The sequence below is a fragment of the Dendrobates tinctorius genome, unplaced genomic scaffold (genome assembly GCF_039654945.1).
Source record: "Dendrobates tinctorius isolate UK_male_01 unplaced genomic scaffold, ASM3965494v1 ptg000111l, whole genome shotgun sequence".
Lineage (NCBI taxonomy): Eukaryota > Metazoa > Chordata > Amphibia > Anura > Dendrobatidae > Dendrobates > Dendrobates tinctorius.
The window spans coordinates 37,375,174-37,400,897 of NW_027361779.1; the positions used below are offsets into that span (position 1 = coordinate 37,375,174).

At 45.0% G+C, this 25,724-nt stretch overlaps 2 protein-coding genes across 6 annotated transcripts in view; one reads left to right on the forward strand and one right to left on the reverse strand.

Annotated features, from left to right (window-relative positions):
- Nucleotides 1–17,429: 17,429 nt before the first annotated feature.
- Nucleotides 17,430–24,425, reverse strand: RWDD2A (RWD domain containing 2A). 3 transcript variants are annotated; one of them, XM_073589665.1, is made up of 3 exons: nt 24,319–24,425; nt 22,127–22,357; nt 17,430–18,259 (listed from the first exon to the last, which is right to left on the reverse strand). In XM_073589665.1, the coding sequence occupies exons 2-3, from the start codon at nt 22,325–22,327 to the stop codon at nt 17,591–17,593; spliced, it is 870 nt and encodes a 289-aa protein (XP_073445766.1). In that variant the 5' UTR covers nt 22,328–22,357; nt 24,319–24,425; the 3' UTR covers nt 17,430–17,590. The 3 variants fall into 3 exon arrangements, with proteins under 3 accessions (XP_073445766.1, XP_073445765.1, XP_073445767.1); XM_073589664.1 differs by lacking the exon at nt 24,319–24,425 and adding an exon at nt 23,773–24,106; XM_073589666.1 differs by lacking the exon at nt 24,319–24,425 and adding an exon at nt 23,944–24,098.
- The window catches only part of PGM3 (phosphoglucomutase 3), a 40,189-nt gene continuing 38,865 nt past the window's right edge, over nt 24,401–25,724 (forward strand). For 2 of the 3 annotated variants that reach the window (XM_073589661.1, XM_073589663.1), the window contains exon 1: nt 24,401–24,521. The gene's annotated coding sequence lies outside the window, so the exon portion shown is untranslated. The remainder of the gene's footprint in view (nt 24,522–25,724) is intronic. The other variant, XM_073589662.1, reaches the window with a different exon arrangement.

Genomic DNA, 25,724 nt, shown 5'->3' on the forward strand with positions numbered 1-25,724 from the left:
TAACTTCACATCTCAGAGAGAGAGACGAGTTTGGGAGTACAAATTTATGACAAACTTTGACACTCTCAGTGCTGGAATGAATGTGTCGCATGGATTTATGTCTTTTTACATCAATTAAGGAATTTCCTTTTAAAACCTTGCGGGGCAACACAGAACTAGACCCCAATCAGAGGACCATAAAACATCCAGACTCCTTATCTATGAACTGGTCCAATGTTTATATTTATGTTTCTCCCTCTCCCATATTGATAGTTCTGCTTCACGTCACTTGTCTTATCTATTGCATTTTTTCTAGGCTGTATTGTGCATAAATATGTGACTTCAGATTTTGTATTAGTCTAGCCTGATGAAGAGACCTGAGTAGTCTCGAAAGCTTGCAATGTGTTACCATCTTTTCAGTTAGCCATTAAAAGGTATCAACTACTGAGGACTCTCAATCCTGAATATTTTTCTATCCACTGGCTAACACGGTACAAAGATATACATCTTTCCTGTGAGAGTTTTAATGTGATTAATTACGCTAAAAGTTATATTTTAGGAGTCTATTTTTCTGATTTTGCAGTTGATTGTTGTCTTACTGGTGACATTATACAGGAGCTCTGTATATAGTGTCAGTGTACAGGTAATACAGTGATCATTAGTGACATTATATACAGGAGCTCTGTATATAATGCCAGTGTACAGGGAATACACAGAACACCTGTGACATTACACACAGGAGCTCTGTATATAGTGTCAGTGTACAGGGAATACACACACGGATCACCTGTGACATTACACACAGGAGCTCTGTATATAGTGTCAGTGTACAGCAGGGCTGTGGAGTCGTAGTCGTAGAGTCAGAGTTGGTATAAAATAGACCGACTTTGACTCCTAAAATATATAATACATTGGGCACAGTAGTTAAATGCAGTCTGTGCTGAATATTTTTTCATACAAAATTTGGGAAAGTTATGAAATGTCCTGTAAATGTCTGTTCTATTCCTGATCTAAGGATCTGTGTTATGAATGGGTCACCGAGGAGGAGAGCACAATAGGCTATGCCACCAGAACACCAGAGAGGTTGGTCGCTCAGCGGATTGCAGACCCCTGCAAACACAACTAGCAGTAGCCATGGAGTGTTCCTACGTTGCCCTAGATGCTTCATCAGTCGGAGGACTAACTAAGCCTAAAGACAGAAAGGTGAAATCTAAACTGCCATGGAGCAGATCTCCAAAGGAATAGACAGCCCCCAAACATATATTGTCGGTGAGACAAGATGAAGCACAAACACAGACAGAAAATAGACTGAGCAAATTATGGGGCCCACACTGACTAGATAGGACAGGACAGAAAAGGCACTGTCTGCAATCATGCAAAAACCCTAACAATTCCAACATGACTGATGTACAAAAATACTGAGGTTTGCACAAACCTCGCCCCACTATATCAGCACTCAGGTGTGAACTGGCGGCTAGCAACAGGCTAATACAGCAGGGGACTGACCAAACAAACACAAGATGCAAAAATACAGGGCAGGAGCCAGCAGCCCCTGGGGGAGCAGGCTGACCTCTGACAGCAGGCCAAAATCAATGCAAAGGGTTTAGCCACTGACACTTAGCTGAAAAATGCAGGATCAGGCAGGAGACAGAAATCCTCAATAAGCAAAGAAAGGAGTATCACCGGCAGCCACTGAAAGAAGTCTGCTCTCTTATGTAGTCCCACTCACTACCCCCACTCCTCCAATTATCTTCTGCAGCTGTTGGGTTAACATCATGTTGACCAGCTCCACTACCAGCAGTATCCACCAGAGGGAGCCTTGCCTCAAAAGTTGGATTAAGGCTAGTTTCACACTAGCGTATTTTACATGCAGCGCACGGTGCCGCTAAGCCCCGCCCCCTGTCCGCCCCATCCGGTCATCTCCTACTATCGCACACGGCTGCATGCGATCTGCGCACCCTATCTTTAGCATAGGGTGTGCAGACCATGCGCTGGCCGTGCGCTAGTAAGATTTTTGCGTGCGCTGCGCACTTTTGAAGGTGCGCCGAATGCACCACGTTGCAATTTGGCGCGCTTGGCGCACCTTCAAAAGTGCGCAGCGCATGCAAAACTCCTACTAGCGTACGGCCAGCGCACGGTCTGCGCACCCTATGCTAAAGATAGGGTGCGCAGATCGCATGCAGCCGTGTGCAATAGTAGGAGGAAATGACCGGACGGGGCAGGCAGGGGGCGGGGCTTAGCGGCGCCGTGCACTGCATGTAAAATATGCTTGTGTGAAACTAGCCTAAGAGAGTTCACAACAGATCGGGTCTTTTAGTTGAGATGAATCTGTTCTACGCTTTATGTACATGCTCAGTAGTGAAGCATGTATGAGGGAGTCTGAGTCAGGGAAATTGAGGAGACGGGGTAGGAGGTTTGGCTTACCGAATCCACAGCCCTTCGGGTAATAGTGATCACCAGTGACATTATACACAGGAGCTCTGTATAAAGTGTACAGGTAAAATAGTGATCATCAGTGACATTATACACAAGAGCTCTGTATATAAAGTACAGGTAAAAGAGTGATCATCAGTGACATTATACACAGGAGCTCTGTATATAGTGTACAGGTAATACAGTGATCATCAGTGACATACACAGGAACTGTGTATTATTTATATAGCACCATTGATTCCATGGTGCTGTACATAAGAAAGGGTTACATACAAATTACAGATATCACTTACAGTAAACAAACTTACAATGACAGACTGATACAGAGGAGAGGGAACCCTGCCCTTTTGGGCTTACATGCTACAGGATGATGGCGAAGGAGACAGTAGGTTGGAGGGTTGCAGCAGTTCCGGTGTTGGTTGAGGTGATATCTCTGGTAGTGGTGAGGAGGTAGTGGGGTCATTGCAGGCTGTAGGCTTTCTTGAAGAGGTGGGTTTTCAGGCTCCGTCTGAAGGATCCGAATGTGGTTGATAGTCGGACATGTTGGGGCAAAGAATTCAGGAGGATGGGGGCTCTTCAGGAGAAGTCTTGGAGGCGGTTGGGTGAGGAGCGAATAAGTGTGGAGAGAAGGAGGTCTTGGGAGGATCGGAGATTACGTGAGGGAAGGTATCAGGAGATTAGTTCAGAGACATATGGGGGAGACAGGTTATAGATGGCCTTGTAGGTCAGTATTACTAATTTGAACTGGATACGCTGAGGGAATGGAAGCCAGTTAAGAGATTTGAAGAGGGAAGAAGCGGAGGAGTAGCGAGGAGAGAGATGAATTAGTCGGGCAGCAGAGTTAAGGATGGACTGGAGAGGTGCGAGGGTGTTAGCAGGGAGACCACAGAAAGGGATGCTGCAGTAGTCGAGGCGGGAGATGATGAGGGCATGCAAAGCATTTTAGTAGATTGAAGGTTGAGGAAAGGACGGATTCTGGAAATATTTTTGAGCTGGAGGCAACAGGAGGTAGTAAGAGCTTGGATGTGTGGTTTGAAGGACAGGGCAGAGTCAAGGGTTACTCCGAGGCAGTGAACATCCGGTACTGGGGAAAGCGTGATGTCATGAATTGTGATAGATAGGTCAGGTAAGGAAGATCTGTGAGATGGAGGAAAGATGATGAGTTCAGATTTGTCCACATTGAGCTTGAGGAAGCGAGAGGAGGAGGATATGGCTGATAGACACTCCGGGATTCTGGACAGCAGAGAGGTGACATCTGGGCCAGAGAGGTAGATCTGAGTGTCATCAGCATAAAGGTGGTACTGGAATCCATGGGACTTTATGAGTTGACCCAGGCCAAGGGTATAAATTGAGAAGAGTAGGGGTCATAGAACAGAGCCTTGGGGGACTCCAACAGAGAGAGGGCAGGATGAGGAGATAGTGTGGGAGTGGGAGACGCTGAATGTGCGGTTGGAGAGGTATGAGGAGATCCAGGATAGGGCGAGGTCTTTGATGCCAAAGGAGGACGGGTCTAGAAGCAGGAGTATAGAGTATTGTCCATTCGCTTTGGCTGTAAGTAGGTCGTTAGTAATTTTGGTCAGGGCAGTCTCAGTGAAGTGATGGGGGCGGAAACCAGATTGTAGATTTCAAAAGAGCAAGGTAGATGAGAGGTGGGAGGAAAGCTCAGCGTGGATGTGCAGCTCCAGGAGTTTGGAAGCGAATGGGAGCAGTAAATCATGTACAGGTCATACAGTGATCACGAGTGATATTATGCACAGGCGTTCTGTATATAGTGTAAGTGTACAGGTAATGCAGTGGCTTATCAGTGATGTCTCAAGTCCTTCATCTTCATTTTGTTTTTCATCCACTGCATTCTGCTGTCATTTCTTCCAGCCAGGACTCATGAGTGCAGAAAATAACAAACAGATGTCTATAGCCAAGCGCTTCTTCAACACATTCCCCATTTTTTCCCCAATTTCTACACTGTGCCAGTTGAAGAAAAAGCAACATAGTGCTGTCATATATAATAACAGGACCTCCCTTATGTTCCCCCCATGTAAAACAGTATCCTCAAAAGTAAATTATATTACAGCAATAATAATGTCTGCAATTTGTGCCCCACAGTAATTATGTCCCCACTTGCCACCAAGAACCTATAATGTATGTTCCTCATTCTTGTCCCCATACAGTAATTATGTCACCCATCCTGGCTCCCTGCTACAAAAATGTCACCCATCCTAACCCCTTTATTTAATAATGTCCCTCATCCTGTGCCCTTTTATATAATAATGTCCCCCATCCTAGGCCCCTTTATATAATAATGTCACTGATTCTGATACCTTTATTTAATAATTTCGACCACCGTGGGTCCTTATGATCTCCCATCTTGAGCCACTGTGTCCCTTGTCCTGGGACCCTATGTTCCCCATCTTGGACCTCTATTTTCCTGGTCCTGGGCCCCTATATTACCCCATCTTGGGCCCCTATATCCCTCATCCTGGGCCACTAAGTTCCCCCATCCTTGGCCTTTATGCTACTCCATACTGGATCCCTATGTTCCTCTGTTTTGGATCCTTATGTTTCTCCATCCTGGGCCACTATGCTCCTTGTCCAGGGCCCCTATGTTCCCCCATCATGGGCTCCTATGTTCCCTCATTCTGACCCCTATGTTCCTCATCCTGGACCTTATGTATCCTCACCCTTGACCCCTATGTTTCCTTTATTTAATAATGTCCCCTACCCTGGGTCCCTGTGTTCCCCAATCTTTGGCAACTATGCCCCTCGTTCTGGACCCCTATGTTTTCACTTCTGGGCCTCTATTTTCCTGGTCATGGGCCCCTATGTTCCTCATCCTGGGCCACTATGTCCCTCATCTTAGGCCCCGAAGTTTCCCCATCCTGGGCCCCTATGTTCCTCTGTTCTGGTCCCTATGTTTCTCCGTCATGGATCTCAATGTTCCGCCATCCTGTGCCACTATGTTCTTTCGTCCTGGGTCCCTATGTTGCTCTTTTGAGGGCCACTATGATCCGCTAACCTGGGCCCTTTATGTTGCCCCAACCTTGCCACCCTATCTTCCCTCATCCTATTGCAGGGCTGGAAGCTGGTTGCTTTCTGTACCGTAACACCATTCAACATATGCAAACCTTTTCATGGCCACGCTTGAAAGCGACTTTTTGTCCTCATGTCCCATCAGGCCTCTAGCCTACTACCGCTTCATTGATATTTTAATCATCTGGACGGAGTCTGAGCAACAGCTAAAGATGTTCCACGAGCAGTTTAATCAATTTCATTCAACCATCAACTTAACACTCAACTATTCCAGCATTGAAATTAGCTTAATGATGATGTCTAAAAAGTTAAAGAACAATGAAATAGAGACATCCCTGTATCAGAAGCCAATCGACCGTCCAACATACCTTAAATGGGACAGTTTCCATCCAAAACACATAAAAAACTCTATTGTCTACAGCCAAGCCATCAGATACAATCGTATATGTTCCAACCCCATGGATAGAGACAAACACCCTGGTTGCCTCAGAAAGACCTTTTTGAATCAGGGCTACCATCCAAGAACAATTGAAAAACAAATTACAAGAGCCACCAGAATATCAAGGAATCACCTGCTACATTACAAAGCTAAAGAAGAAAATAACCGGGTGCCTCTAGTGGTCACCTAAAATCCAAATCTGAAGGTGCTAAGGGGAGTTGCACGGAAATTACAACCTTTACTCCAATAAGATGCCTGATTACAATCCATATTTCCAGACCATCCACTGCTGTGTTTTAGGCAGCCCTCAAATTTAAGCAGCATAATTGTCAGAAGCTCCCTGTCCTCTCCAACAGCTGCAGGAACCTTTCCTTGCAACCAGAAAAAATGTAAAACCTGTCCATTTATAATGACTACGGACAAGATAAAGATCCCCAACTCACATCAGGACTACAAGGTCCCAGGTACTTTCAGCTGCATCACATCTAATGTGGTGTACTTAATTATTTGTACTAAATGTCCAACTGGGGGTCTGTATGTGGGGGAGACAGGGCAAAAACTGAGAAAAAGGATGAATTCTCATCGTCACACAATAAGAGAAAAAAAGAATGGATCTACCTGTGGCAAAACATTTTTGTATCCCTGGTCATAACATGATGGACATTAAATTACTTGTATTAAAAGGTAACTTCAAGTCTCAGAGAGAGAGAAGAATCTCGGAGTACAAATTTATGAAAACTTTCGACACATTCAGTGCAGGAATGAATGTGTCGCATGGATTTATGTCTTTTTACATCAATTAAGGAATTTGCTCTTCAGAACTTCTGGGGTCATCACAAAACAGAACTAGACCCCATCAGAGGGCAATAAAACCTTCAGGCTCCTTATCTGTGAAATGCTCCAATATTTATGTTTAACCCTCTCCCATAATGACAATTCTGCTTCGCATCACTTGTCTTATCTATTGCGTTATCTCTGTGCTGTCTTGTGTAGAAATATGTGATTCTTCAGATGTATTAGTCTAGCCTGATGAAGAGACCTTAGTAGTCTCGAAAGCTTGCAATTTGTTACCATCTTTTCAGTTAGCCATTAAAAGGTATCAACCACTGAGGACTCTCAATTCTAAATATTGTTCTATCTACTGGCTAACACAGTACAAAGATATATACCTTTCCTGTGTGTTTGAGGACATACATTGACTTGAAACCAGTGCGGCTACTGATGGGCCCCCCCTACGTCCTGCTCAGGGGCCAGATGTCCCACCAGGCTAGTCCGACCCTACTTGGACCTGCAATCACATGATGCATTGTGCTATGTAGTACAATACTACAATATTTTTGTATATAGTAAAAATCATGACCCTCAATGAAACTCCGTGATGATAGGCTCAGAGGTTTTCAACAGACCCCTGGATGTCACAGCAACCAATTGGCGCCCTGTTATCACAACACGGTGTAGCCGAAGGACACATAGAATAACGCTGCCATGCTCTCAGGTGGTGCACGTATTTCGTGGGGGCTGGGCTTGCATAGGAGGGACGTAGCTAAGTGGCTACCTGGTTTTCACTGGAGCTCCTAATGGTGGAGTCTGTTTTGAGATGCAAGTAGCCACCAGGTACCACTCCTAAACAGTCCCCGATTCTGCAGCTGCTGACCCAAAAGGGGCAGGTATGGTGATACGGACTGAATTTGGAATCACTGACAAGATTGGATTTGGAGCCTGTTCAGAGAGGTGAAGCTTCAGGATTCAGGTACCGCTGGAGCGGCTTCTGATTTGGGATCCGCCAGAGCGGCTTCAGGTTCAGGGTCTGCCAGAGTGGCTACAGAGTTCAGGTACCGCCTTCAGAGTAACATACACACTATCCAGGAATATGGGAAAAGGAACAGGAACAAACTAACTACAATGGATTAGGACAGGGGACATGCAAAGAAACAGTTGCACACACAGGAGTTGTAGGAAAACTACAGGGGTTTCTCAGAGACCTCCCTACTGTGGAGGGTGCCTTTTATACAAAATACCTCCCTGCTAATGGCTGGGAGCATTTTCCAAAGTCCACACACTGCCCCTTTAGGAACAGCTGAGTGCATGTGCGCTCACTGGGCACGCCACCGGAAGCCTGTGTGGCGTTCACATGAGGCAGAGAGGAGGAAGCAGGGAATGAGGATGCTGCTGTGTCAGGTCTGGTGTGTATGTCGGCATCCCTGCCAGGAAGAAGGAGACGTGCCAGGCAGGGACGCTGACATAGCATTACAGTACCCCCCTATACCTCCTTTTCTTCAAGGCTGCAAGGCAAATTGCAGAACAAGTGAGGCATCAATACACTCCTTGAACAAGATGCTTCTCACCATCAAGACATCATCAGAGGAGACAGAAGTGTGTGTAGAAACGGGATCCTTGAAGTGCTGAGTCTCTCTCTGCCTGGCAAGACCAGCTGCCACCTTGGAAGAATCAAAGATAAACTGAAGATCTTCCTCCTGATAGGTGGGTAGCAGAGTGTTAGAAGGAACCTCCATCATAATATTCTTGTCAGTCAGCCACTTGGGAACTAAAGATACCCTTTCTGGATCAATCTCCAAACTGGTGTCCATGAAGATACGTCCAGGTGGCGAGAAGGTTCCCAGGAGCAGGTCACTGGAACAATCACCAGAACTGTGTGGAGATATAGTCTCCGCTTCTCTTCTTTCGGAGACATTAGCATATGAGTCGGCAACAGCTGGATGAACTGGACATACAGGGACCAGACACCTCTCGTGACACGACTGTCTCCAAAGAAGCACTTCACCGGATCTCCAGTCAAGAATGGGCTCATAAGTTCTCAGTCACAGAAGACCTAAGAGAAGTGGATGAAATAAACTAGACAGCGTATATAATGTAATCTTTGCATGAAATGCTCCTATCTGGAGCTCTACTTGCTCAGTATTGACTTGAAAGACTTCGGCTAGCGCCTCTCCTTCAAGAGATGATACTGTCAGCAAGTTCTGGAGGCGTCAAATGGAAATCTGATACCGATCCACCACTGCTTGCTGCAAGAAATTTCCAGCCAAACCGAAGTCAAGATAAGCTTCATTGTTAGTGGTGAAGAAGTTGTACCCTCACCTAGGGAGGCTTCACCTACCCGCCCTAGGTTTCTTGAGTTTTTCAGGCTTCTCAGGACAGCAACAAATGAAGTATTCCACACTACCACAGGCGAAACACACTTCCTTGGCCCAACAACGTTCCGTCTGCTGCTCTGCCAACCTAACACGAACGATCTGCATGGGTTCAGCTCAGACCGCTGTCTCAGGAAGCTGGGGAATAAGTGGTCTCTGGATGGATGGGGCCAAACACGGCGGTTTCCTCTCACGCATCAGCTCTTTGGTCCGCTACTGGAACATGAAGTCGATCAAGATTGCCAGGGAGATCAATTTGTCTAGCGTGGCAGGGATGTCACTACCAGCCAATTAATTCTTGATCCTTTTGGATAATCTCTCCCAGAAGAAGGCACCCAATGCTTCATCATTCCAACCTAGTTCGGAAGACAGGGTGCGGTACTAGTTTACACACAAATCTCTCTGACGTAGTGTGAGAAGGGCAGATACAGTGGAAGATACACGACCTGGTTCATCAAAGACCTTTCGGAAGGCCACCTAGTTGGACTATAGATCTAAGGTCACAGGGCTCCTTTCTCTAACAAGGAATTGAGACATGCTAGGCCCTTTCCTTCAAGGTGGGACATCAAGATTTCCAGTTTAGCCTGAGCAGTGGTAACTGATGGGCCAATAGTTCATAGCACAAGGTGCACTGGTTCAGGAATCCACGGCACTGATTCTCTGTTGAAACATGATGGAGCCGATAAATGTAGAATAACTCCAGGAAGCATAGGTTGCAGGCAGAGTAGACTCGGACGCAGCTGCTGCAATTTGGGCTGGACCGGAAGCAGCTGGGTATTCAGTCCACAGACATGACAAAATTGTTTTTGATTATCTCGCTGACTGATCAACTCTCTGTACAGCTCCGATGCCTGGAGGGTCTTGGGATCAGCGAGGTCCATGGCCTGAATAAACTGTCATGCAGGTGGCACAAGTGGTTCGTGGAAGGTGTTGTTCAGACAACTCCCTACATTGGAGGGTGTCTTTTATAAAAAAAATGCCTCCCAGATATTGGTTGGGTACATTTTCCAAAGCAAGCGTCCTGCCTGCCCCTTTAATTACTAGTGAGTGCATGCGCACACTGGGCGCACTAGCGGAGTATGGTGTGTACAGCAAGGAAGGAGGAAGTAGGGAATGAGGACGCCACCGTCACTGGGGCTTTATGTTGGTGTCATTGCTGGGAGGAGGGATAGGGACCATGCAGGGATGCCGGCATAGCGTTACAGAAGCACCTCCATGCTGCGAACTGTTAAAGGGTATCCGTCACCCCGTTTGAGCATTTTTCGCTAATAAAATGGGCCGACAGGTTGTATAAAGCTGAATTGCACGCTGCCGGATGATAAATCTGCCTCCTCTCTCATTTTACTAGATTTCTCACTCCCCGTCCTTTTCCCTGCTTGCCTTTGATGTCAGGTGCTTCTCAGGGCAGTGACTTCAATTTTCGTGTGCGCTGGCCCTGTAGAGAAAGTCACTGTCACTTCCGGTCCTAGTGTTTTCCAGCGCTCTGAAAAGTTGCACACCCGACTTGCACAGGCTGAAGCAGAGAGAAGGCACCGGAGTTACCGAGACATCATACCGAAGCACAGTGTCTCAGAGTACAGTGAGTCAGTGTCTGGTGATTCTGGAATGTGGTGAATATAGGGGATTTTTTTCCAAACATCTGCCATACATGCTCACAAGCAGGACCGGCATCATCATGAGAGGTTGTCAGCTGAATATCATAGCTGACAACCTGCTGCAACAGGCACGATAGTCATTATCACCAATTGCAGCTGTTTAATCACTTATGTATATCGCATTGTTAATAGTGACAGTGGTACAGTTTAATGAAGAATTACATCTTAAACAACAGTAGGTTCTATTTCTGGGTTTATTCACGACTCATTGATGCTTAACTACTGTACGGGATATTGTTCTTACATCATTTCACTTTGGTTTACCACCTGGACTTGTCCCAAAATTCCAGATTACATTTTTGTCTACAGATTCTGTCATTGTCCCTGCCTCACTGGTACAGACACTGGATTGCTGACCATCAAATCAACGCAGAGGGTTGTAAAGAAGGTAAAATATATGGTAAGTATATATATATATGTATTGTAGTGCAGCGGGGTTGGTGCAGTGCGACAGATAGGCAGGGACCACAGAAAGTTCAACATAAATGATGTCTTTATTTTCAGAATGGACACATAAGAGTGGTATCCTCTATCGCAGCCAGGTTTCCATAAACACAGTCCAGAACTCATAAACAAAACCCGTTCCCATGGACAATGGCACCGCCGTGTCTTTTGGGTGCATCAGCCGCCTTGAGTTTCCTGGCTCCGTGTTAGCTCTACACAGACCTGGATTGCACAGAGCCACCTGCTCTGCAGCTTGCCAACTCCAACACTGTCACACCCAAAGCAAAACTGACAGATTTAAAAGGAATTGTGGCCATAGAGCCACTTACAAAACGCAGAGTGGAGAGAGGGATTCATCCCACTACCAAACCTGCAAATCCCTCTAAAAATAAAAGCCCTTAACGGGTTTTCCTAAAAATTTGACTGAGTCACTACTTGGACTCAATCCATTCTTTTTTTTCCCTTGTGAATCACAGTTGTCCTGCTGTGAACACAAGACACTCCAGCGGGTTTAATAGGACTCCGGTGGCATCCTGGGGAACACATATCAACCCTCACTGCCTCACAGAATACACACACTTATATACATGTATGTATATATAATGAAGAGCAGTGGAATATCAGTCCCCAAGACTTGATAACCGGAGTAGCTGATCAGGAATGGCTTGTGAATCAACGAAAAAGTTCAAGGTTTCAATATTCTAACTTGGCCTCCAAAATCATCAGATGCTCATCCAATTGAGCATTTGTGGAAAAGCCTAGTTTGGTCCATATAAGTGTGAGCTTGCAACTCACAGAATAGCTTAATGCATCTGCTGCTATAGTCTTGTTGCCAGATATCAAATGATGGCAAAACTGGTTACAGATTTCCTTTAAACATGAAGATGTGAGACAAAAGTTTTAATACATAAGCACATAACTCACAAATGATTTGTAAATTTACTCACTAGGCAAAAGCCTAGGGGAACTGAATTCTATTCAAATATTACGAAAATACCATTCGCCAAAATACAGTTTTTTTTGTAGTTTGCTTCTGCGCAAATTCAACAAAATGGATGCAGCTTACTGGCATTTTTCTGAGCCGTAAAGGGCCATCAGAAAGATAAACAATACTTATACTCACCTCACCACTCTCCTATCCAGCTCCACAGTTACCCGACTGGTTGTCATCACATCTTCTCATCACAGTAGGACAAGACTTGGTTGGGGAAAGTTCTGCGCATTTGGCGTAAGTTCATAGCACGTCATGACCTTACACATGCTTGTAGTACTTTAACCTTCTGATGATCGTTTATGGTTGAGAATTCGTATGGAAGCGAATTACAAAAAATATTCATTTTGGCAAATGCAAATTTTGGTTACACTTGAGTAGAATTCAATTTTTCTTTTGTGCTTTCTCCAAGTACCTAGATACTCTCAAAACTATTATTATGTGTGACGCAACAATCTTCTGGACAATATTTTCACAAAGATCCTGGATTATAACGGTTGAAGATTTGCTTACTGATGGTCAAAGCTTCTATTGCACGGCATCCCGAGGATTCTCTATTGGACTAGGATTTGGTGACAGCAGGTCGTTGGGTGCAGTGTACATATTGCAAATGGCTTTACGGCCAAATGGATATGTACATGGTCATGATCATACAAAAATGATTTAATTGTCATTACAAAGCCTAGTGCGTGTCAAGAAATCACTCTCCACATAACTACAGCATTATCACCAATTGGAACCATGAGTGAAGTAAATTGTGCCAAAAAATTATACTTCATTGCATAGAAGTCAATCAGGAAACAAGCGACCAAGCTGTTCTTTCTCCATACAGGTTGATAAAGTTTCCTTCTGCTCAGTTTTAGAAATTATGTTGTTTCTCCAACCAACTTTTCTTTGGCATTTCACACATTCATTTTAATCACGTAGGTTTTTTTGTTTATTAGTAAAATGTTACCTGAAGCATAATATGATGTAGTGAAGTATTAAAGTTTCCAGCATGTAAAGAATCTAGTGTGTGCAACAGTGAAATATTCCCTTGTATGATTAATGGACTTTATGTAACAAACATAAACATTTTTAACTAACTTAACATTATTTTTGGCTTTTTACCTTATTAACGATTCCAAAAAGCTATTTAACCGTTTCGTCGTGCCAGTGTATTACCACTGGGTACTGAGACCGTAACATCTCAAAATGTAAGAACTTTGGCATAAATATCAGTATAACGTTTATGTGTGCCATTAGCTTTATCGCTTCTAAATAACCTTGTTGCCTAAAGCAAAAAAAGCCAAAAACTTTTCGCCTTCACATTTCACAAATTATCATCTCAGGCAGATTGAAAGCTTTGCAAAATGATAGGTTTTGTAGGCAGAAACACTTGGCATGTCTGCATAGCAATTATACAGAACTGGAAACACTGATACAACCGAGTAGAAGTACATGTAACGATGTAGCCTGGGTCTTAATTGAGGCGCTGTCACTTGCCAGCCTTGAAACGTGGCATTTGTCATCCACTTTTTCAAATCAGGACTGAGTTGCAGTAACATATGGTAAATATTGAACTCGTTGGTTCTATGTGTGATTACAAATTCCACTTTTTGCACCAAATTTTCTATCATAAACTGTGATAGATTTTCAGTTTACCAACAACTCCCAGAACTGACATGGAACATCGAATCAAGTCACATGAAATGTGCGCTCATATAAATGTATGTTCAGCTGCTATTACAATTAAAGGTGACTTTTTGTGGAACTCATTAGACAGTTTTGGGTACGGGGATAAGTGATCTAACTTATTGCCATTTATTATGTGAGATCTTACTCTCCATGCTTGTTTCTGTAGAGCAAACAGAATGGAAAAAGTTAGGTGTATACGCATCGCCCTCTCCAGGCGTCACGGGGTCAGGGTAATCCAGCTGTGCATCCCATAAGAAGATTCTACTTTGCTCCGGGTAAATATCTAAGGTTACCGTTACACAAAGCGACGCACCAGCGATCCTGACAACTATACGACCTGGTAAGGATCGCTGGTGCGTCGCTAAATGGTTTCTAGTGAGCTGTCAAACAGTCAAATTTACCCAACGACGCAGCAACGATCTCGGCGGGATCGCTGGTGCGTCGCTTAGTGTCACACAGGAGCAATTCTGACGACTCCCACCTGCGTCCCTCAGTTCTGAGTTGCCAGCAAAGTCGCTCGTCGGTTTCAAACACAGCGATGCATGCTGGCCCGCGGAACACCAGCAATCAAAAAATGGCCCAAGACATTCGAGCACGATCAGCGACATCACAGCGGGGGCCTGGTCGCTGCTAAGTGTAACACGTAACGATATCGCTGGCGAGGTCGCTGTTGCGTCACAAAATCGGTGACGCGCTAGCGATCTCGCTTAGTGTGAAGTACCCCTTAGATATAAAAGGATTTTCCTAGGAACACTTAAAGAGAAAAACAAATAAAACCTTTGTTAAGTTTGTTACCCTCCTTATGAAAAATATATTGAGAGAGATCTTCTTCATGGGCCCCAGTTAACTGGGGTTTTTTTTACATTAGCTTTGATCAAATGTGCGCAAGAATTTGCAGTATCTTTTGGGCGGCATGTGAGCCAGAATTGCACTTCATGCACTTTTTGGCATAGATTATAGTGACACCTCTACTGTATGTTCCTCCCATTCTTCATAAAAGTGGCATAACTGGTACAGAAATGTAAAAAGTCGCAATTTTTTGTGCCACTGTGTTGTGCACAAATTAGATTATATAATCAGTTTTACCCCTTGTATAAAATTTATGACTTATCTCCTTGATAACATTTGTCATTGCCACGCTATATTCTGGGAGAGACCACCCCGGTACTCGGACTACAACAGAACAGTAACTTGGAGGCATCTATGTACAGTAGATAGCGGGTCCATAACTTCACAAACGTTTCTTTTAGAACACGGAGCATTTTCACACACATTTTCTGCTTTCCTTCTCTAAGCTCACATGCCTCTGCCTTAGCTATCATCTCTACTGTCACCACCATCTAGCACAGTACTTCGGGAGTCTCTGCAGTCACCAATAACTGTATCACTGCCCAATAGGTGAGCGCCCTATAATTCAACCAGCAGTTCTGCATCTTTTTTTTTTTTTTTTTTTTTTTTTAACAGGAGTTAACTGGCCACTATGGTCTTTACTTAGCTTTTCTGCTTGGAACCCTGCCCATGGCACTGTCTTTTTCTCAGGCTACGGACTCAGGGCTGCACTGGTAGGCGCCCTATCCCAGAACCTGTCTCCAATGAATTATTCTTTGATCTCTTTTCCTTTCTTTACTCCAGATCTCGCTATCCATTGCCTCGTCTCCACTCACATTAGAGACACCCACGTGACGGGGCTCTATTTCACTTCCTGACAGGTAATTGTCTCTGTCCCTGCACTTTAGCCCCTCCCACTCTGGGCTAGTACCAATCATTTACCCTAACTCTCCCTACTGTCGCTCAAACTACAACACCGTGACTAATAACGTACGTTACAATACACATAACAACAAGTGTGTCTTCCAGCCTCCTGTCACTCCAGCTCTATTGTCCCCCAGCGCTTCTATCCAATGCTTGACTGACAGCTCCTTTTCCTGAAGTTTCAAAGCATAGAGGATGTCAGTCAATCTGGAGGAGGCAGCGCTGGCGGGGAATAGAGCTTGACAGAGGCTTCAGACCTACAGCCTTGTTTGCATATCAATTAAAATGCCAATTTTCAGTACTGGAGGAATACCAATGTTCATGTATTGCTGGACTCTAATTTAGCCAGCAATAAAAGCTTTATGGGGGATTATTTTTTTGCGGAACAAGTTGCATTTTAAGTAGAATCATTATGGCATACATACAATTTATTGCTATTTACTTTTTCTGGGGAAGAAGGGAAAGAATGCCCACACTTTTTTTGAGCATCTTCTTATTGCTATTTACTGTACGGTTAAAGGGAACTTGTAAACAGGTTTGCCCCATATGAGATATCGTCACCACCTTTCAGCCCTCATATGCATAATTCTAATATGCTGTGTATATGCCCCCGATCTGGCCTACAACAAAAGAAACTTTTTATGATACTCACCTGCGGGAGTGGTCAGGTCAGATGGGTGTCAATGGTCGGGCACCTCCCTTCTTCTTTTGATGCCGTCTTTCTTCTGTGCTTCGTGTGGATGACGTGTCCCTACGTCATCCACACACTATGCCCAGCATCGCACTCCTGCGCAGGCGTACTTCTCTGCTCTGATTAGGGCAGAGTAAAGTACTGCAGGACGCATGTGCTGGGGCGCTTTCACCTTTCCCGGTGCATGCACACTGCAGTACTTTGCTCTGTCCAGGAGGACTGCATTGAAAGGTGGAGCCAAACCAGGACCAGCGACACCCCTCGGACCCGACCGCCTCGCAGATGAGTATCATAAAAAGTATGTTTCTTTTGTTGCAGGCCGGATCGGGTGCATATGCACAGCATATTAAAATTCTGCATATGAGGGCTGAAAGGTGCTGCCTGTATCTCCTATAAGGCAAACCTGGTGATAGGTCCCCTTTAAAGTAAAATAACAGTTACATTTATTCTATTGCTAAGACAAATGTGTAGATACCAAATATTTTTTTTCTTAAGTTTTAGTACAAACGCCAACAAACTCATGTTTTATTGGAAAAGTCATTTTGGGTAACAACGTCCCAAAAGCTGCAACTTTTTGTTCAATCAACAATGCCATCTTAGGGCATATTTTTTGAGGGAAGGGTTTAAATTGCTAATTTTACTATATTAGGGTACATATAAGTTATTGAATTCCTTTTATAATTTTCATTTATTGTTGAGGGTCAATTAAAAAATAAAAAAAAAACAAACAAATTTTTAAAACAGTGAATGTAAGTCCATATTCTTTTTTTCTAAGGGGGGATTTTTGTATATTCTTTTTGGAAAGGTGAGGGGGTGCCCTGACACGTAAGGAGTTAAATGAAAAGACACCAACTTTATTGGTCTCTGATCATTGCTCAATGCCTAAGGCTGCTTAGTAGAAGCCCAGGCATCGGTACTTGACAGCACAAAGAACGACATTCGTCTTCAGATGTGTTGCCGTAAAATGGTGGTGCATCAGAAGTTCTATTAATGGGTGCTGTAAGTACATATTAGAATGGTTGAATTGTATAGGTGATGTATGTAGGATCCATGAGACATATGGCTGTATCGTGAGACATAAAGCTCAAATTCAACTGTATTAAGGCTTCAACTGTAAAGTATGTCTGCACCATATGGCAGCATGCAGGGTCTCCACAGCTATGTAGTATGGCGTCATACGAACAAATGCCCATTTTTACCACCAACACAATTTTATTTGAAAATGTTCAAGTGTCTGTGGAAACTTTGTATCTATGGGTTCTCCAGGTCACAATATTGGACTTGTCTAAAGGAGGCTTCTTAGTGCTGTAGGGCACTCTTTGTTGTTAATACCAGAAAATGGATCTGAAGCAATCAAGATTTCCCCTCGATACCAAATAAAATCTGAAAGATATGCTCGCTCTGATGCAGTCTTAGGTATTCAAAGAACTGCCCTAGGTCCATATGGTAATCGTTCCTTAGTCCATAGTCTCCATGTGCCTCAAAGATCAGCTCTTCAAACGACTGGAAAAGTCTTAGAGCATCCATGGAATCAGTGACATGGACGCTCTCTGTGTGCTTACACGAGATATGTTTCCAGTTAGGGTAACGGATGTCCCTCCAGAACTCCTCACATTGCTCCTTATCCCCTTCTATACATATCACGCCCGGCTTCCCTGTCAAGCAGAAACCTGTCAAGTTAAGTCGTTTAGCACAGTCCAAGATCTTTTTCTTCAATTCCTGCCGGTATATGTGGTGGCTATAGATCCACATGCGATGGAAAGTCATAGAAACGTTTTTCGAATCTGCTTCTTTTCCATTGGTGCTCTTCGATTTCTCCACATAGGAGGAAAGATTGTCTGTCAGCCACTGGATAGCATTTGTGATGCAGAGGTCCCCACGATCCAGTGAACTTACATAGGTTGCTAGACATTTATTCAGATTGTTGTGCTGCAGCTTGTCCAAAGCACTGGACCGGACAAACAGCTGAGGCTCCCCGGTAGGGTAACTATGGGGAAGATACACATGGAGCTCTGCTTTATCCTGGTAAAACCCAAAAAAGACAAAATGAGCATATACTTTGTAGTAAGTAAGTCAATAAATAACAATAGTACATGTTAACAAATTATGTAGGGTACTTGGTTAACACCGTTTTGATCAAAAAAGCACTGAAACCTTCCCACGGGGACAAGATGTACCAAATTGGGACGGTCTTATCTCTAGTGTTTATCCTGTTAAAACAGTTTATAACTCTTTTATATTACATAGGTTTAAACTTATTATTGCTATATAATAATGAACCATTTTATCTCACTATGCATCTGTATTAAAGGGGTTGTCCGGTCTCAGAATAAAAGACCACAGAACAGTAAATTGTGACTGTGTGCAATGCCCACACTGACATGATTCCCCTGTATTCCTCATGCAGTAGTGGGAAGTCACGTGAAATTTACATATATACACACACACATGGTCAAAATTGTTGGTACCCCTCATTTAATGACAGAAAAGCCCACAATGGTGACAGAAATAACTTGAATCTGACAAAAGTAATAATAAAATCAAAAATCTGTAAAATGAAAGTCAGACATTGCTTTTCAACCATGCTTACACAGAATTTAAGAAAAAAAACTCATGAAATAGACCTGGACAGAAATGATGATACCCTTAACTTAATATTTTGTTGAATAACCTTTTGAGGCAATCACTGCAATCAAACAATTCCTGAGACTTCTGCACCTCTCGGCAGGTATTTTGGCCCACTCCTCAAGAGCAAACTGCTCCAGTTGTCTCGTGTTTGAAGGTTGCCTTTTCCAGATGGCATGTTTCAGCTCTTTCCAAAGATGCTCAATAGGATTTAGGTCAGGGCTCATAGAAGGCCACTTCAGAATAGTCCAATGTTTTCCTCTTAGCCATTCTTTGGTGTTTTTAGCTGTGTATTTTGGGTCATTATCCTGTTGCAAGACCCATGACCTGTGACTGAGACCAAACTTTCTGACACTGGGCAGTACATTTCTCTCTAGAATCCCTTGATAGTCTTGAGATTTCACTGTACCCTGCACAGATTCTAGACACCCTGTGCCAGATTAAGCAAAACAGCCCAGAACATAACAGAGCCTCCTTCATGTTCCACAGTAGGGACAGTGTTCTTTTCTTGATATGCTTCATTTTTCCATCTGTGAACACAGAGCTGATGTGCCTTGCCAAAAAGTTCCAGTTTTGTCTCATCTATCCATAGGACCTTATCCCAGAAGCTTTGTGGCTTCTAAACATGTAGTTTGGCAGATTCCATACTGGCTTTTTTTTCAACAATGGTGTCTCCCATGAAGTCCACTCTGGCTCATATGACGGATGGTGAGATCTGACACTGATGTTCCTTGAGCTTGAAGTTCACCTTTAATCTGTTTAGAAGTTTTTCTGGGCTCTTGTTACCATTCGTATTATCCGTCTCTTTGATTTGTCATCAATTTTCCTCCTGCGGCCACGTCCAGGAAGGTTGGCTACAGTCCCGTGGAGCTTAAATTTCTGAATAATATGTGTAACTGTATTCACAGGAACATCAAGCTGCCTGGAGATGGTCTTATAACTTTTACCTTTAACATGTTTGTCTATAATTTTCGTTCTTATCTTCTGAGACAACTCTTTCCTTCGCTTCCTCTGGTCCATGTTGAGTGTGATACACACCATGCCACCAAACAGTACAGTGAGTATCTGTAGCCCTCTACACAGGCCCACTCACTGATTCCAAGATTGTAGACACCTGTGATGCTAATTAGTGGAGACACCTTGATTTAACATGTCCCTTTTGTCACATTATTTTCAGGGGTACCATCATTTCTGTCCAGGCCTATTTCATGAGTTTTATTTCTTTTTTTATTCTGTGGAAGCATGGATGAAAAGCAATGTCTGACTTTCATTTGTTCATTTTTATAGATATTTGATTTATTATTACTTTTGTTAAATTCAAGTTATTTCTGTCACCATTGTGGGTTTTTCTATCATTACACGAGGGGTACCAACAATTTTGACCACGTGTGTGCATAGCGAGACAGTGAGGGGAACCATATGCGAGGGCCGTGACGTATCCCCCAGAATGTGCTTGGAAGTATACTGAACCGCTGGAGTGCACTGTAATCACAGCTACAGCTGTGATTACCATACAAAATAAAATTAAGTGTGGACTGGGTCAAGTTATTTGACCAAGTCAGTTTAGGAAAACCTGTCTTGGGTTTTTATTTGGGCGATTTGTAGGATGGTAGTGGGGCAGATCTCTCCCTCCAGTCCGGGTCTCACAAGTGGCCCCTGGCCACGGTGCAGTTAAGGTTTGGGTGTGTCAGTTTTGTGTTTGCTTTTCACATGCAGCAGAGCTGAAGGTGCTTGTATGCCGGGCTGTGTGAAGCTAACACAGGCAAGAGCCAGCGATGTGGACGAACACAGTAGCACCTGAGAACCTTACGGGGGTGCAAGTGCCTGCAGCACTGGACTTTAGTTGCGTATTCCTGGCTGCGATCCGGAGGTGTGCGATTGCACTTATGCAGTATTTGAACAATAAAGGTCACTAACTTAGCATTTGTCCCTGTCTCACTAAACTCCCTGGCAGAAACACCGCTGCCTAACAATATATATATGTAAAAGAGGATTAAAAGAAGTGCAGTCTAGTTGGCATGTGACCACAGACTCGCACAGGGAATACAGGAGAGACCATGACAGTGTGTGCATTACATGCTTATGCATTGACTGCAGACTTTTCTTCTGAGACTGGACAATCCCTTTAAGAAGTACTTTGAGTGCAATGGAGGCCTTATTAGTACCGTCACCTGGCACTCATAGGTTATGACGCTAATACAGATAGCCAAATATCGGTCAGCCCCACAGACACTGACCGGATGGGCAGGGCCCTTGCAATATGGCAGAACTTAACCGGTCCGCACAGAGCCAAGACCCCATCAAACACCATTAGGATAAACTAGAAAAGAAATTGGAAGCCAGACCCCTCTCATCCAGTATTAATGCTGATCTTACAATTGCTCGTCTAGATGAACGGGCGAGAATTATGATTCTCCAAAATTTTATAGGAAACCTTTCCGGAAGAGCGGAGTCTGTTATAGATGCAAAAAGGTGGAAAGATCTTCACATTAATGCCTATGGATTTAGAGGTCATAAAAGCTCCTGGAGGTGGGATGTGGAGCTGTCCCAGGTTTTTTCCATGTAATGGCCATCTATAGAAATGGCTAGGCTATAAAGTCACCATATGATTTTTGCATCTCAATACAATGGTAAAAGATCAAGGAGGCTACAACATCAAAAAGCAGGACCGGATTCACATGGCAAAGTTTCCACACCCAAAACCAACAACCTCATATACACTGGTGCGAGGGACAAAAAGGCGGCCATCATGTTATTTATAGTGGTGATGTCAGTTTCCACCAACCGGCCTACCTGGCGGGGATGGGTCACATGAGCCTATTGATCTATTTATTTGGCAGGCAGTAACAATGACATGTCTAACACATTTTTTATTTAGTTTTCTGATACTTAATCCCAAATGTGCCAAAAATCTCAATTAATTTGGTGGAATTCACTCTAAAATATAGATATATTTAATATTATATATGAAATGGCAGTACTATTGTGTGCCATAGTGTTACCCGCAGCCGCCACAATGGGAACAGTAACCACTGAGTTCTAGTCCAGCAATTTACGTCCATATGCTTTGAGCTCCCCCTGGTGGTGGCTGCAGGCTGTGCAGTCAGAAGCAAAGGAAGTCATAAAAGATAGAACATAAAATAACGATTTGGGATTTTTCAGCCCTCAGTGGAAGCATTACCAACTTTTCCCATGGAGTCCTATGATGTCAATGCAAATCCGGGCCCAGCAACAGATAAATACACATATACAAACACTGCTTACCGTCCGGTCCTCCGTTTTAACAAAAACAGAAAACTGAATATTTGGTGGCGGGGACTCGTTTGTGCCTTCTAAATACCTTCTCAAAATGGAAAGGGAAGTGGCACCAATGATGACAATGTCCTCTTTGCTAGGAAACATGGAGAAGAGCATTTCCATCTCTAGGAGCTGAAGTTGGAGGCATTCTCGCACACTTGCACACATCCTACTACTGCGGAACGGCACCGCCAGCACCTGACAAAGCAAAGAGGGGCGAAACTGAGAAGTCACAGAGGGCTGTGTGATCCCACCCATAGGTGCACTATAATGAGGGGGCCATGGCTACATCGCCCCCATTATAATGCTTATTGCCGGACAGGGAGCGGCAATCCCGAATGACAGCACGGCTGCATAGTGGCTCCCGTCGCCTTTCCTGGGACGAGGCGCGATGAGGTCATCGGCCGACCACAAGAAGCCATGGAGCCACAGGGGATCGCCAGGAGCGGGCAGTATTAAAAAGCTGTTTTTTTTCAATAAAATGAAGAAAATAGGGGAGGGAGAGAGGAAACGATAATGAGCTGAGGATGAGGGATGGGAGAGGGCACAAGACAGAGGGTCATTCGTGTCTATGTGGCTGATTCCAGTTAGCAGGGGGCGCAGTGGGGGGTTAGCTATTTCTGATAGTGGGCTGCATGAAAGGTAATTTGATATTAGTGGTGGGCGCAGGTCTGGATCAGGGTGGGGGATGTCTTACTCAGGACACAAATGTGCACTTCTATGTGACTGCTTCTATTTTCAGGTGGTGGAAATCTCTAGTGACCAAGTCCCAGCGTGAGGACACAGATGGGAAGGTTTGACGATCCGCAGATGCCCACCACCAGGGCGCCTGTCTGCTCATCACGTGATCTACTGAATGGAATCATATGACCCTGTCACATCGGGTGCTGGGGGGCCCACGCCGTCACGACAGCCTGGGACCCCGGCTACCCTGATCGCACCAATGACACTAGATTACGATGGGACCTGGAGCAACCTTTTGGCCAGACCTGCCTGCGCTGTCACTGTGCCAACATCGAGTGACGGAGACTAACGGGCAGATGGCATCTAGATAGGTTTTAGTTAGTGGCAGCGTCGGACTGGGGTGCTAAGGGCCCACTTTTCACCTGCATACAAATAAGACACTACCCTCGATCACAAATGTACCTATATCTCTATAGAATAACACACTGGGTAGTTTGGGGACGGAGATGCTGCTTTTTTTTCTATACAGAGTACATCAAGTGAATTATGCCAAGTCCTACCCATAGAGTGGGGTTGAGGGCCCACCGTGGGGATTCCCGTTACCCTATGGGCCAGTCCAAGCCTGGTTAGCGGGTGCTGTTTTTCTTTTACAATGATGGACCTGGTGTGGCTGGTGTGATTACTATGAACAGAGACCATAACACAAGTGTGATCTGAGAATTAGTCTAGCGATCTGCTCTTGTCGCTACATGATGAGGGGGAACTTTCCTGGCGCTGCGCGCTAAAACAAATGGAAGATTGGGGTCACACGGCCAAAACGTAGCTGCGCCTGTATAATCACACAGACCACGACCGCTGTTATAGCTACTGACCCATAGCGGGAATAGTCGCACCTAGCCCCCCGCCTCCAGCAGACCACACTGACATACCCGGGCTGCTCTGGGGGTCTTCTGGTTTGATATCGTGCGCTATTCTTGCCATGAGCTGCACATGGGGCTGCAGGGTGACCGCACAGGTGAGCGCAGCACACAGAATAGCCACTCAGGTTACTTCACTCGTTTTGGATCCTTTTGTGAGTTCAGGGTGTCTCCTGCTCCCACCTTGTATTACCGGCACCGCAGCCGCACCGTGTGACTGAGGCTCTCCCCACAGGCCATCTCGGGCCTTGTTCACACGTCTGGAAGTTCCGCTCCTGACCCGGAGATACAGCTGGGAAATACTGACGTGTGAATGGAAACATTTGTGTGCAGCGAGCGCCCACTTGTGGTGGCTTCATGGAATCACATGCAACTAAATTTACACACTGTCTAGGTAAAGTTGTAACCACAGCGCCCCCTGAAGGTAAGTAACGGGAACAAGTTTATATTTGCGTATATTTTCTTGCCTACGGTTGAGGACCCAGAGCCGCTACTCCACCGCAGCTCACAACGGCCGTGTACTACGGAATGTACGCCCGTAACGGCAGCGAGACCAACCTGTGCCACCTCAGCTTCACCCGCCTCCAGTGCCCTGATTGGTCCTTATGAGCCCCACCCTTCCTATACTAAAGACGTGTGGGCGGAGTCAGGGGCTGACCGCCTTGTCTTCTGCGCTGGTGACGTCACCGCCCAGTTTCTCTCCGGCATCCGCGATCTGCTTACGTCACCCGGAGATCGTCACCTTCCTGAGAGGCGTGCGGGTAATGTGCAGGGGCTGCCGGGCTGGGGGTCTGGCTGGGGGTCACCCCGATATCAGGAAGTCACTGTGGTCATATGATGGAGCCTGAAGCCCCCAGAGCTAGTGCTGGGATCGGGTAGTGGCAGCGGGTCACACACCGATCGGACCGATCACTCACATTTCCCCACTATGATGATTACAGTTTTGCAGCTTGTGAAGTGACCGCAGGTTCTTAGAGGGGTTTTCCAGGAAGAATTGTTGTATGTTCATTGGTTGTCCTATTTGTAAGTAACTAATTCATCATCATGCGCTGCCCGATGTTAGTCTGCAGTGGTGGTGTCTCTATTGTAATCCATATGACCGCTGCAGCCAGTCACTGAGCGCAGCAGTAATGTGCCATCTCTAGGCTCCAGTCACTAGGCATTAAGGACACTGCTCTCTCCTGGTTCTCTTCCTATCTCTCTGACCACTCCTTCAGTGTTTTGTTCTCTGGCTCCACGTCATCTCCTCTTCCTCTTGCTGTCGGGGTACCTCATGGCTCAGTCCTTGGCCCCCTTCTCTTCTCTCTCTACACGGCCCCAATTGGACAGACCATCAGCAGATTTGGCTTTCAGTACCATTGTTATGCTGATGACACACAACTATACACGTCATCCCCCGACCTTACCCCCGCTGTACTACAGAACGCCAGTGACTGTCTGTCCGCAGTCTCCAACATCATGTCTGCTCTCTATCTGAAACTCAACCTCTACAAAACTGAACTACTTCTGCTCCCACCCTCTACTAACCTCCCTAAATCTGACATTTCCCTCTCCGTGGGTGGCACCACAATAACACCCCGGCAGCAGGCGCGCTGTCTGGGTGTTATGTTTGACACCAATCTCTCCTTCACATCCCATATACAATCTCTAGCCCGCTCTTGTCGCTTACACCTAATGAACACCTCCAGAATCTGCACTTTTCCCACTATGGAAACAACAAAAGCTCTCACTGTAGCATTGATCCACTCCCGCCTGGATTACTGCAACGCTGTATTAATTGGCCTCCCCATTACTCGACTCTCCCCTCTCCAGTCCATACTTAATGCAGCGGCTAGGATCGTCCATCTGGCTAATCGGTACTCGGACGCATCCGCTCTTCGCCAGTTCTTACATTGGCTGCCCATTCATTATAGGATCCAATTCAAAGTACTTGTTCTCACCCACAAAGCTCTCCACAGTGCGGC